The sequence below is a fragment of the Ranitomeya variabilis genome, chromosome 2, assembly GCF_051348905.1.
Source record: "Ranitomeya variabilis isolate aRanVar5 chromosome 2, aRanVar5.hap1, whole genome shotgun sequence".
NCBI lineage: Eukaryota > Metazoa > Chordata > Amphibia > Anura > Dendrobatidae > Ranitomeya > Ranitomeya variabilis.
In genome coordinates, this window is record NC_135233.1 from 604,386,112 (window position 1) to 604,400,138 (window position 14,027).

Sequence of the window (14,027 nt, forward strand, 5' to 3'; positions counted from 1 at the left end):
AAGAAATATTTGGCTACCAATTAACATAGTTATACTAATTAATACTAAATAATGTGTCCTGGAGGGGATTTGTATATTGCGGGGCAGGACGGGACAGGTCGGTGTACGCCTGCAGAGTCAGTGCATGCTTCTTGTTTCATAAAAGTCTTTGAACAAAGCTTAATCCTAATAAAAAGCGAATACCTGCAGTCTGGATGTACGGTAATGCTCTCCTGGAGAGGTTCAGGACAACACCGTGTATGAAGCAAATTATTTCCTAAGATTCGTCACCGATCTCCTTCAGGTGTCTGTACATGAAGAATCAATTGTAACATACAAGGACGGTCAGGTCCAGCTCTGGCATTTAGTGACGAGTCCCTCCATGGCATCTACATATCCTGATAAAGCACATAGCTTTACTATATACTTTGCCCACCTGCCCAAGGCGGAAGCAATTATATCGTGTGTTCTCAGGAGTTGTATTTGCTCCAAAAACAGAAGGATCTGGCTGTAAAATACATCAGGGTTCGGGGATAACTCCAGTGCTGCCCATTTACCCCATTAGATGCCACAATCAGTAGCGGACATGGCATGTAAGTCTCCCAAGATTCAGTTAGGGCAAATTCATTCGGAATCGAAAATCCATATATAATGCTCTGAGACACGAGCGCATAATATACACAGAACCAGAAAAGGGTTAAAAAATAACTATATACGCTTGTCCCATGCTCGCCCCTCACCTATCCTGCGGCTGCAGCTCCCCATCCGGTCCTCCTCTTACTTTCGATAGATCTTCTCTTCTTCAGTCTTCCTGCATGGACTAGGTCTTATGTTGACGGTGGGCCCTACCTACATCATTGACTTGTGCCCTTCTGTGATTGCACTGGGTGCAACACACATCGTGACATGCGTGTCATGTCGCCATTTTGTTGGATTTGTGCACATAGAGTCCTTAAAAATTCAGAATTAAACAATCCCAATTTTTGGAAAAAATTCATAAATTTGATTTGTAAGCTTAAGGTACCTTCACACGAAACGACTTTGTAACGATATCGCTAGCGATCCGTGACGTTGCAGCGTCCTGGCTAGCGATATCGTTTAGTTTGACACGCAGCAGCGATCAGGATCCTGCTGTGATGTCGCTGGTCCCTGAATAAAGTCCAGAACTTTATTTGGTCGTCTGATCGCCGTGTATCGTTGTGTTTGAAAGCAAAAGCAACGATACCAGCGATATTTTACACTGGTAACCAGGGTAAACATCGGGTTACTAAGCGCAGGGCCGCGCTTAGTAACCCGATGTTTACCCTGGTTACCAGTGTAAAATGTAAAAAAAACAAACAGTACATACTTACATTCGCATCCCCCGCCGTCTGCTTCCCACACTGACTGAGCGCCGCAAAGTGAAAGTGAAAGCACAGCACAGCGGTGACGTCACCGCTGTGCCCTGCTACTGCCGGCGCTCAGTCAGTGCAGGAAGCGGACGCCGGGGGACGCGTATGTAAGTATGTACTGTTTGGTTTTTTTACATTTTACGCTGGTAACCAGGGTAAACATCGGGTTACTAAGCGCGGCCCTGCGCTTAGCAACCCGATGTTTACCCTGGTTACCCGGGGACCTCGGCATCGTTGGTCGCTGGAGAGCGGTCTGTGTGACAGCTCTCCAGCGATCAAACAGCGACGCTGCAGCGTCGTTTCGTGTGAAGGTACTTTAGAAGCAACGTATCCAAGGGGGATTTCTTTGGCTATGGTCATTACTAGGTCGGCTAGCTTATAAAATGTGGTATTTCTGGATGGTAATTGTAACAGACAGCTGCTTCTATTTTAGGGTAAAGGAATATTTGCTTATGTGATTTGCCTCTTTTCTTTTCTAGGTGCGCATAGAAGACGACATCGCCGTCACCGCCAATGGCATGGAATTACTGACCTGCGTTCCTCGCACCGTGGAGGAGATTGAAGCTTTCATGGCGAACTCAAAGGACCTGGGCAAAGCTTTCAGCAAGGTGGTTTCCAGCCAGGAGTTGTGAGCGATTTTCAAAAAAACCTCCACGGCCGGATTATTCCTCGTGCCTTTTTTGTTGATCAACTTTTGTAATCTGCAAGAAATAATCATTTTCTATTTAGCAAAGGGAAAAAAAAACTGCAAAAACTCCAATCCTGTTTCTAATAATTCTGCGTTTGTAGAAATTGAACAATCAATAATGTGAAGTACAACGAGCCGTACTGTTCACTTAAGTGGATGCAGTTTCTTGGCGGAACAGTTTGGGAATCTTGGCAATTCATCCATGTTATTGCTTTTCAGATATATTAACATATCAGTTACCAAATAAATGCATTTAAACAATACGAGAATATACTTTTTTTTTTTAGATTCAGTTTTTGTCTATTACCCTGGAGAAAAAAAAAAGTACAGAAAAATGCTCCCTGACAGATCTGACTTCTCCTCTGCAAGTTTCAGACCTGACGCGGAGCCATAATGTTTGTTGGACGCAGACACAGGACACACGATTCAGCCTCGGTCTCTGCGGCATTGTAGTCAAGAGCCAAACATGGCGCATAAAGAGCCCAGAAATCCACCGCGAGTAGGGGGGTGTTACAAGGGGTGCGAGTAGGGGGGTGTTACAAGGGGTCTCTAGCCAAATATTCAAGCTTATTAATATGGACGTGAGACTGAGGGTATGTGCACACGTTGCGGATTCGTGTGTGGATTTTTCCGCTCAGAATCTGATAAATCCGCAGGTAAAACGCAGTGTGCTGTGTATAGGAGACATCATAGCACCTAGTCTATACCTATAATACAAAACTGCTTTATAGCTATACCACTGTCCTTTCCTAACCAATAGGTTGCCATGCTTCTCTCTGATTATCCAGGCTCCTTCCATAGCTTTCCTTTCTGCTTCTGGACCCTTAAATCTCCACTTTTCAGAGGAGATGATGTTTTAATATATTCTACATGGCAAACATTCACAGAAGACTTTGGCAGACTGGCGTTTCCACACGGACCCCCCATGACTGGGGCAATTCAACTTTATTACATAAGTGCAATAATAAATCTACCCAACTGAGCGAAAACATGAAAAATAAAACCACATTGTCCGCAAATGAATTTTCCAGTTTCCTACAACTAGACATTCTCTGGAAGCTCTGAATACTCCACAATCATTGCTGAATTCTCTGAGACCTCTCATTACAGAGTATGGCCGCCCACCGACATCCTGAACCCAAAAGTGTTATCTCTTGAGGAAGATTGTTGCTTTGAAAAGAAAAAAAACTTTTTAAGTAGTTTATTGGCAGGACGTTTGCTGATTGCAGCAGAAATGGCAGGATTGGACGGCAGGGAGCCAGCAGCACACACACCTCCATAGAGTCTGACCAGATCACACAGGACTATCTGAGCTGCGGAGAACCACAAGGATGGTCAAAGGTTACCTCCGTCCTGAACACACTGATTATATCAGTACTCTACCCACAGCCAAAAACTGGTTTACACTTGTAGAAGGCTACACGTCTTCTTTAGCTTTGGTTACTTGCTCAGAAGTTGTATTCAGAACATTAACTGTGTACTGTCTATAAATGTACCATCTTATTTATCAGATATCCCTCAGGGCCCCCATAGTTCAGAAATGATCTGCACAAGAGCCTTGCAAAAAAAAATTGTACAATATCCGATCAGCACCATAACTGCCAAAATCAAGCTTTATATGGTGCCCACTGAAGTCAACAGACTGATGTGTAGGGTCCTCCAAACAAAGAGACCAGCCCCCCGATACACAGAGACTGGCGTTCTGCACAGTACCCTTCAAGGTCTCACCAGAGTACAATGCACCAAATTCATTAAGATGCGTGCAAAAATTGGCAAAGCTTGGGCCACAAACTATAGCTTCTCTCCCCTCCTGCTAATCCATGGTTCCCCAGTTCTCTAGGAGGAGATTTATCCCCATGGACACAAGTATATATCCAGATTGGAAGCAGTTTAACCGCAATTCGCCGTACAGTTAGGTCTCGGGGATGTGCCTGTGCCATTTGCAGCGGGAGCTGGCTGTTATAAACACCTTAGCTCATGCTGTGTATACTAGAACCGGAACTAGCTCTCATCCCAGCACTTTAAATATTCATGGGTCCCTGTCTATAGTAAAGCAGCATGTGAACAGATTGACAGAGGGAGATTGCTCCCTCTGTCAGCTTCCTCTGTTATAAGATTGCTCCCTTTGTCAGCTAATTTGCACCCCTGAGAGAGCCAGCTTGTGATGGGTTATATGGATATGGATTGTGCTGGACATATACACTGCACAGTACCACTCCTCCTGTCCTGTATATATACACTGCACAGTACGACTCCTACTGTCCTGTATATATACACTGCACAGTACCGCTCCTCCTCTCCTGTATATATACACTGCACAGTACCGCTTCTCCTGTATATATACACTGCACAGTACCACTCCTCCTGTCCTGTATATACACTGCACAGTACCGCTTCTCCTGTCCTGTATATATACACTGCACAGTACCACTCCTCCTGTCCTGTATATACACTGCACAGTACCACTCCTCCTGTCCTGTATATATATATATATATATATACACTGCACAGTACCGCTCCTCCTCTCCTGTATATATACACTGCACAGTACCGCTTCTCCTGTATATATACACTGCACAGTACCACTCCTCCTGTCCTGTATACACACTGCACAGTATCGCTTCTCCTGTCCTGTATATATACACTGCACAGTACCACTCCTCCTGTCCTGTATATATACACTGCACAGTACCACTCCTCCTGTCCTGTATATATACACTGCACAGTACCACTCCTCCTGTCCTGTATATACACTGCACAGTACCGCTCCTCCTGTCCTGTATATATACACTGCACAGTACCACTCCTCCTGTCCTGTATATACACTGCACAGTACCGCTTCTCCTGTCCTGTATATATACACTGCACAGTACCACTCCTCCTGTCCTGTATATACACTGCACAGTACCACTCCTCCTGTCCTGTATATACACTGCACAGTACCGCTCCTCCTGTCCTGTATATATACACTGCACAGGACCACTCCTACTGTCCTGTATATATACACTGCACAGTACCGCTCCTTCTGTCCTGTATATATACACTGCACAGTACCGCTCCTCCTGTCCTGTATATACACTGCACAGTACCACTCCTCCTGTCCTGTATATACACTGCACAGTACCGCTCCTCCTGTCCTGTATATATACACTGCACAGTACCACTCCTCCTGTCCTGTATATACACTGCACAGGACTACTCCTACTGTCCTGTATATACACTGCACAGTACCGCTCCTCCTGTCCTGTATATATACACTGCACAGGACCACTCCTACTGTCCTGTATATATACACTGCACAGTACCGCTCCTTCTGTCCTGTATATATACACTGCACAGTACCGCTCCTCCTGTCCTGTATATACACTGCACAGTACCACTCCTCCTGTCCTGTATATACACTGCACAGTACCGCTCCTCCTGTCCTGTATATATACACTGCACAGTACCACTCCTCCTGTCCTGTATATACACTGCACAGTACGACTCCTACTGTCCTGTATATATACACTGCACAGTACCGCTCCTCCTCTCCTGTATATATACACTGCACAGGACCACTCCTACTGTCCTGTATATAAACACTGCACAGTACCACTCCTCCTGTCCTGTATATATACACTGCACAGTACCGCTCCTCCTGTCCTGTATATATACACTGCACAGCACCACTCCTCCTGTCCTGTATATACACACTGCACAGTACCGCTCCTCCTGTCCTGTATATATACACTGCACAGTACCCCTCCTCCTGTATATATACACTGTACAGTACCACTCCTGTATATATACACTGCACAGTACCCTCCTCCTGTCCTGTATACATACACTGCACAGTACCACTCCTCCTGTATATATACACTGCACAGTACCCTCCTCCTGTCCTGTATATATACACTGCACAGTACCACTCCTCCCATCCTATATATATATATATATATATATATATATATATATATATATATACTGTGAAGAGCGGAACAAAAATGGTTACCTCAATGAACCAAAAAGAATTTGTGATCAATATTGACCTGTCCATTCAAGGACATTTTAGCTATAGTGTGAAATCCTATTTTTTGTTTGTGAAACTGCCACTTAGGCGAAACTGTACTGTTTTGTTTGTTGTGAAACTATCACATAGCCGAAACTGTTTTTTTGTCTTCTCTTTTCTCTCTTTGTTTAAACAAGCAAAACTTGTATAACCACTGAAACTACCTGTACAACTATATAAAGAGGGGATAGCACCTTGAAGGCAGGCGTGCTTCAGAGACTTCCCAGTGATATACTATACGAGACGTGTCTTGTGTATTATTTCTGGTGATTCCCCACTTCCAAAGGCTGCTCCGACTGAGTGTGGTCCCGACATTTCCTGGCGCCTGAACAGGGACCCGAGGTCTGTGTACTCCTTCAAGAACACCGGCAGAATACGAACGAAAAGAGAATCTGGGATAATGGACGGCAGATGAATAAAAACCTGGCCAGGTAAGAGACACTGTTAGATCTCTTATATCTGCCCTGCACTGTCCGTAAGATTTTCTGTGTCGTGTCCTTTAGCGGGTAGTTCTAGTAGAGGAGGATACCTATAGCTCGGGTTCTTGAACTACTTAGGAATTGACCACCTCACGGAGTACGGCATTGAATGAGAGTGAATGTGAATAGAAGGTGTGTGGAAGTTGGGAATAACCCTATAAGCCGCCCAGGGTGTTGAAACAGAAGAAGTGACTGTCCCACTGGGCAACGTGGTTGCGTCCTTTCGGGGAGACCTCCGCGCCTATGTTCAATCTCTGATCCTGTCTTTGACGAAACCTGGTGACGGATAAGTGTATGATAGTATGAGCCCAGGACAGATAAATTAGCCTGGGACAAGATACGTTGTATTTTGATCCTCTGTCTGGTTGCATTTGTGTTGTTTGCTATAGGTGTAGGAATCAGGATTTTCTTACATCAACACGGTACGCAGAAGCCGTTAAACATCCTAGCTCCTTAGGAAGAAGGTAACGAGGTATTCTCATACCCAAACGCCACCTAGGGCAAGAAAAGAAAAAAGCTCAGGATAAGAAAATGGGGAATAAGCAAACAAAGTCGGAACCAGAAGAATTAGATATCTATACTATCATAAAGGAGAGAAGTGGTGAAGATGCCACTAAGGGGCTGAGAAAGATTTTTAGTAAGTTTGGAGTTACTAAGGCAGAAGCGTTTAGTAGAAAAAAATGGGAAGGAATTCAGGAAAAAAAAAAAGGCATAATCAGAGACAAGAAATGGATAGATCAGATCCAAGCGTTGATTGATGTCTCTAGGGTAGCAGAAAAAGAGGGATGGACATATAATCAACAGAATAAAAAGTGGTGTATTAGACCCGCAGGCTACGGAGAAAAACAAAATGTGGAATATAAGAACACCCCACCCCCATACCTTAACCCACATGCCCCATCTTTTCTCCAAACACCACCTCAAAGTTTAGCCGGACCAGGAGGATGGGTATGTCCGCACTGTGGACAACAAAATCCAGACTGGAGAAATGATTGCCTAGCCTGTGGTACACCTAGACATGGCGCTGTACTTGCCCCTGTTAGGGTAGTACCAAGACCCTTTAGGGAACCTGGTGCTGACGGAGTAATGGGAACTAGATATCACCAAACTCGACAATATTTCCCTTGGTCCCCCGCTGAAGGCATGTCTCTCTTGCATAACGCACCAGATCCCACCCAGTGTCCAGTTAGATTTGCACAATATATACAGCAAATTATGCAGACTCACGCTGGAGTTTGGGCAGATGGAGAAGAATTATGTAGAATGAAAATGACTCCTGGACTCTTCCAGGAGCTATTAGCAAATCTACAGGTACATAGGCCCCAGGCAGGAGATGGTGCCTTACAAACGATAGAATCAGGTACGCAATTTGTAGATCACTTAATGGTTTTCATGAGGGAAAAACAGAGGCAGAGAGGAACAACGGGAGTGGTGGCTCAGAAATCTGGACAATCAGTAGACGAATATTATCTAAGTGTAGAAAATAATTTCAGAGATGAAGGCATGGATCTAACCGCTTCAGGAATGATGAGGTTAGTTACAAAAACCTTTATAGATGGATTGTCTCCAAAAGTGAAGGAAAAGCTTAAGGCCGCAACCCCTGATTGGAGAACCTTGGAAGACCCACACCTGGCTAGACAGAAAGCTGTAGGGATAGAAATGGACTTAAGAGAAAATTCTAAGCCAGTAAGAATTGCACAGGCTAATACTGGCTCTGCTAATCAAAAGTTTACTTGTCATTACTGTAAGAAGCCAGGACATTTCCAAAGGGAATGTAGGAAGAGAAAAGCAGATATAGATTCAGGAACCTTTGTACCCAAAAATAGGATAAATAACCCAGCGCCTGATCAAACAGACAGCTCAGAATGACTGAAGGTTATGCAGGTCTCTCTTCCTTCTAGAAGACCAATAATACAAGTTGAGGTTGAGGGTAAAAATGTACCTTTTCTGATAGATACGGGAGCAACATCCTCCATTTTAAATCAAGACTTTTTACCATATCCTGACAATATATCCTCAAAGGTAACATATGCAGAAGGGTATGATGGTAAAATTCAGGCGTTGCCCTTTACAAAACCTTTAAATGTGAGCTTTGGCCCTAAAACCTTTGTATCCAAATTTTTATTTGCTAAAGGTGCACCTACCTGCTTGCTGGGTACTGATGTCTTAAGTAAAATGCACGCAAACATCCATTTTAGAGAAAATGGCACAGTTATGCTGACCATCCCTGAAGATGCAGAAACTCTGGAACAATATGTTAGAATACAGGCAATGGAGGATTTTCCCGAAATTTACACTCAACAAGCAAAAATTGACTTGTCTCGGGTTCCTGACAGCCTATGGGCAAAAGGAGACACTGATGTAGGATTCTTATCAGTAGCTCCTATACTGTTAGAAACTGCCCCGGGAACCATTTTACCTCAGCTCAGGCAATACCCCATCAGCGCCCAGCAAGAACTGGCGATTTCTCAACAAATTCAGGATTATGTGTTACAAGGTGTTTTGGTAGAAATCAGGTCACCCGCCAATACACCCTTATATCCTGTTAAAAAGAAAGTTTCCTCCAAAGAAACTATGGTGAAATATCGCATGGTGCACGACCTACGGGAAATCAATAAGGTTTTGGCACCGGTTACCCCTGTGGTACCGAATCCTCATACCTTACTGTCTCAAATTCCCAGCACTGCTGCATATTTTACGGTAATTGACTTATCAAACGCATTTTTTTCTGTGCCACTACATAAGAACTGTTGGCATTTGTTTGCCTTTACATTCAAGGGTAAACAATTAGCATGGACAAGATTGCCACAAGGTATGGTACACTCACCAACTTTGTACTCTGAAGCAATGCAGACCGTGCTGAAAAATTTCACCCCAGAACCAGGAGTAGTCATTCTACAGTATGTAGATGACTTACTTATTTGTTGCCCTGATGAGCAGACGGCAGTTACCTCAACTGTTAATTTCTTAATTTTCCTAGCGCAAGAAGGCTGTAAAGTAAATAGACAGAAACTCCAGGCTTGTCAACAAACAGTCGTGTTCTTAGGTCACTGCATATCACAGGGCATCAGACACCTCACACCTCAACGTACGGAAGCCATACGTAACATGCTTGAACCCAGGAATCACAAACAGCTGCGTGCTTTCCTGGGTATTGTTTCACACTGTAGACAGTGGATCATACATGCAAGTCAACTCATGCAGTCTTTATATGACTGTATTGCCAACACGCCATATTCACTCAGTGAAGAGGCTAAACAGTCATTTTCCTCTTTGAAAACAGCACTGGTATCAGCTCCGGCTTTGGGACTCCCAGACTACACTAAACCTTTTCAATTGATGGCAGCTGAGATATCCTCACATGCTACAGGGGTGCTCACACAAAAACATGGAAACAAACAGAGACCTGTGGCATACATATCAGCTCATCTGGACCCTGTAGCTAGAGCCGCACCTTCTTGTGTAAGAGTAGTAGCCGCAATTTCACTGTTATTAGATAAAGCTTCTGAGATTGTTCTTGATCACCCACTTCTAGTTCAGACCACTCATGATGTACATGGCATTCTTAACCAGGTCCAACCTAAACATATTTCAATGGCCAGACACCTCCGTCTCCAATGTTCCCTACTACTGCCGCCCAACATTTCCTTTGCCAGGGTTCAGACTCTTAATCTCGCGTCTTTGCTCCCTTTAGAGTCTGAGGGGGGTACCATACCTGAGGAAACTGCACTCTCCAACTCCTTTGACCCATCAGAGTCAATGCATGATTGTGTACAATTAATGGAACAAGAGACTCAGGGCTTACGTAATGTACGTGACAAGCCACTCTGTAATGCTACATTTGAACTTTTCATAGATGGCAGTAGATATGCAGATATGAATGGACAATTTCATACAGGTTATGCGGTAGTAACTCAGCATGAAGTGCTGAAAGCAGAACCTCTCCCTGCTAATCAGTCTGCACAAGAAGCAGAACTTACGGCATTAGTTGAAGCTCTAAAAATAGCCAAAGATCAGACAGCAAACATATACACTGATTCTAGATATGCACATGGCATTATTTTCGATTTTGGCGTAATATGGAGAGCCAGAGGTTATATGACTGCTTCAGGCCAACCTGTTAAACATGCCTCCCTCATTAGACAGATTCTGGAGGCAGCACAAGAAACTAAAGAAATAGCGGTGATAAAGGTAGCTGCACATGTGAGACTCGACACCAAGGAAGCCAGGGGTAACGATAAAGCCGACAAAGCAGCAAAACAGGCAGCACGTAAACCCTTACATCATGCCCACACACTAGATAGCTCTGAAGATGATGAGGAGAGATTGAAGGAAGCTCAGAAACAGGTAGACGACGAAGAACGAGGGCAGTGGCAGAAAAAAGGGGCAGAAGATCAGCAAGGATTATGGAAAAAAGGAACTTTGTTGTGTTTACCCAGAGCCTGGTACCCCGCAGTGGCGAGTGACCTCCACCTACCTACGCATGTATCGGCAAACGGTATGACGCTCAAGGTAAAAGAAAGGTGGTTGGCTCCAGGCTTTGGTAATTTCGCTCGGAACATGTGTGCTGCATGCGCTATATGCCTGGCACACAATCCAGGTCAGACCATTAAAACCCCAACCAAGCATCATGTAAGACCACTGTATCCCTTTCAAAGACTCCAGATCGACTACATCCAGCTTCCTAGGTACAATGGATACGAATATGTGCTTGTGTGTGTGGACATGTTCTCAGGGTGGCCAGAGGCTTATCCAGTTCGTAAAGCCTCAGCAAAAACTACTGCCATTAAAATAGCACATGAACTGATACCCCGTTACGGCATGCCTGAGGTGATCGAGTCAGATAGGGGTACCCATTTTACTGGGGAAATATTCCAGAATGTTATGAAAATGTTGGGAGTAGAAAACCAGTTTCACACTCCGTATCATCCACAGAGTTCAGGTAAAGTGGAAAGATTAAATGGAACAATAAAATTAAAAATCCAGAAGGCCATGGCAGAAACAGGAAAGCCTTGGACCGAGTGTCTACCACTTGCCCTGTATTCCATCCGAAACGCCCCAAGGGGGAAGGCTAAGCTGTCACCACATGAGATTCTTTTTGGTAGAGCAGCAAATTTGGGTTGTTATTTTCCACAACAACTGATGTTGAATACTGAGACTTTAACTGCTTATGTACAAGAATTACAAAAACGTTTAACAAAAGTGCATTCGCAAGTTTTTGCTTCCCTTCCAGATCCAGAAAATCTCGAAGGAGGCCACAAGTTGGAACCTGGTGATCAAATCTACGTGAAAAGACACACCAGAAAGACTCTGGAACCGAGGTTTGACGGACCTTTCCAAGTCCTGTTAACAACTCCAACAGCAGTCAAGCTTGAAGGAAAGGCATCATGGATACATGCAAGCCGTGCCCAAGCACACACTGTATAAAAGAGCTGCAGATAACTCACCACGTCCCTCGGGGAGGCCACATATAGTACAAATGGGAATTCCCAACAAAATTGCTAGTACCATTTTTATTTATCCTATGTTAACACAGATGTGGGATAAATTAGTTAGAGCCACGGATTATCTAGATGACCAGATTTGGGATATATTGGACATATTAAATACTAGTATAGCTGTACAGAATCAGCTTATAATAGTCACTAACCAACATACCCTGGTATTGGATTACCTAACTGCCTCACAAGGGGGTATGTGTCAAATCATCGGACCCACCTGCTGTCATTATATAGACCCGAATAGTACTATGAGTATGAGATTTAAATTAGAAGACGTACAACGACTCAGGGATCAGTATGACAAAGACAATGACCAAAATAAGGATAGCTGGTGGTCAGATACCTTTTCTTTTCTTAACCCGGCCAATTGGTTCAGGGGGATCGGTGGGTGGGTTACCGGGATTATGCAAAGCCTAATACATACAGTTATAGTTATTGTAATTATATATGTATTATTCAAGGTTGTACTCAAGGGTATCTCGGTATGCACAAATAAATTTTGTGTAATGGATGCGAGAATATAAAGTTTTTTTTGTAATATCACAAAAAGAATGACTAAAATAATCGTCTATATGACAAGGTTTTGAATGGAATATGTCAAAGGGGGGATTGTGAAGAGCGGAACAAAAATGGTTACCTCAATGAACCAAAAAGAATTTGTGATCAATATTGACCTGTCCATTCAAGGACATTTTAGCTATAGTGTGAAATCCTATTTTTTGTTTGTGAAACTGCCACTTAGGCGAAACTGTACGGTTTTGTTTGTTGTGAAACTATCACATAGCCGAAACTGTTTTTTTTGTCTTCTCTTTTCTCTCTTTGTTTAAACAAGCAAAACTTGTATAACCACTGAAACTACCTGTACAACTATATAAAGAGGGGATAGCACCTTGAAGGCAGGCGTGCTTCAGAGACTTCCCAGTGATATACTATACGAGACGTGTCTTGTGTATTATTTCTGGTGATTCCCCACTTCCAAAGGCTGCTCCGACTGAGTGTGGTCCCGACAATACACACTGCACATCGCTTTCTGCTGCATTGCTTTCTGCTGTATCGCTTTTGGCTGTATCGCTTTCTGCTGCATCGCAGATTGCAGATTTGTGACAGTTGTGTCCTCTGGGAGGGGAACATTCTGGACTCCAGACTGATTCAATGTAGCAATTAGTCATGGAGGTAACTAGGAGAACTGATCTCTCCAGTCCTTAGACTTTGTTACAATGTATCAGTGTAGTTCTCAGGGTGTGTCAGGACTGACACAAAGTTACAAGACAGCGGAAATATCAGAAAAGCCCTGACTGACGGGGAGGGCACAACAGGGGTTGCACAACAGATGGAGATAGCTGGTGATATCTGGGGTGATCTCTGGTGCAGGCTTAGACCCCATTTTCAGAGTGGACACAGGATTCCCCCATTTTATTACATCACTGTGGTATAAAGGGGTTCAGAATGTGGAGCGCCTGCACACTGGGGGCACAATTGCTGGTTGAGGGTCTTGCGGGGTCCCTAGTTCAGCAGCGGCTGTACATGTAGAGCTGCATGAGCCAAAGCCTCCGAGGCCCAGCACCCTGCTCACCGACACTGCAGAGCCGGGTGCTGTGCCCCTACCTGCCTGTCCGGAGGGGCAGGATCTGACATGTGCTCTATACACTGATGTGATGGAGACATGTACGTGCTGCCACTATATGGGGACTGATCCCTGCCCCCAGCATCAGTATAAGGCCGGCGTCACACTGGCGAGTTTTACGGACGTAAGAGCGCAGAAACTACGTCCGTAAAACTCGCATTACATACGGCACAATTATTCTCAATGGGGCTGCTCCTATTAGCCGTATATTACGGTTCAGTATTATACGGCTTTCTACGGCCGTACAAAATCGCAGCATGCTGCGTTTGTCAGCGTATTGCGCAAATAATACGCCAATGAAAGTCTATGGGGGC

At 44.2% G+C, this 14,027-nt stretch overlaps 1 protein-coding gene and 1 long non-coding RNA gene across 3 annotated transcripts in view; both read left to right on the forward strand.

Moving 5' to 3' along the window:
• The window catches only part of PEPD (peptidase D), a 225,868-nt gene extending 223,547 nt beyond the window's left edge, over positions 1–2,321 (forward strand). For both annotated transcript variants that reach the window (XM_077288630.1, XM_077288631.1), the window contains exon 15: positions 1,850–2,321. In XM_077288630.1, coding sequence (XP_077144745.1) covers positions 1,850–2,002 — 153 coding nt within the window. In that variant the 3' untranslated portion in view covers positions 2,003–2,321. The remainder of the gene's footprint in view (positions 1–1,849) is intronic.
• A 3,665-nt stretch (positions 2,322–5,986) lies between these two features.
• Positions 5,987–13,023, forward strand: LOC143807272 (uncharacterized). Its single transcript, XR_013221690.1, has 2 exons — positions 5,987–6,540; positions 11,822–13,023. It is a non-coding gene; the product is annotated as an uncharacterized LOC143807272 (long non-coding RNA).
• Positions 13,024–14,027: the final 1,004 nt, after the last annotated feature.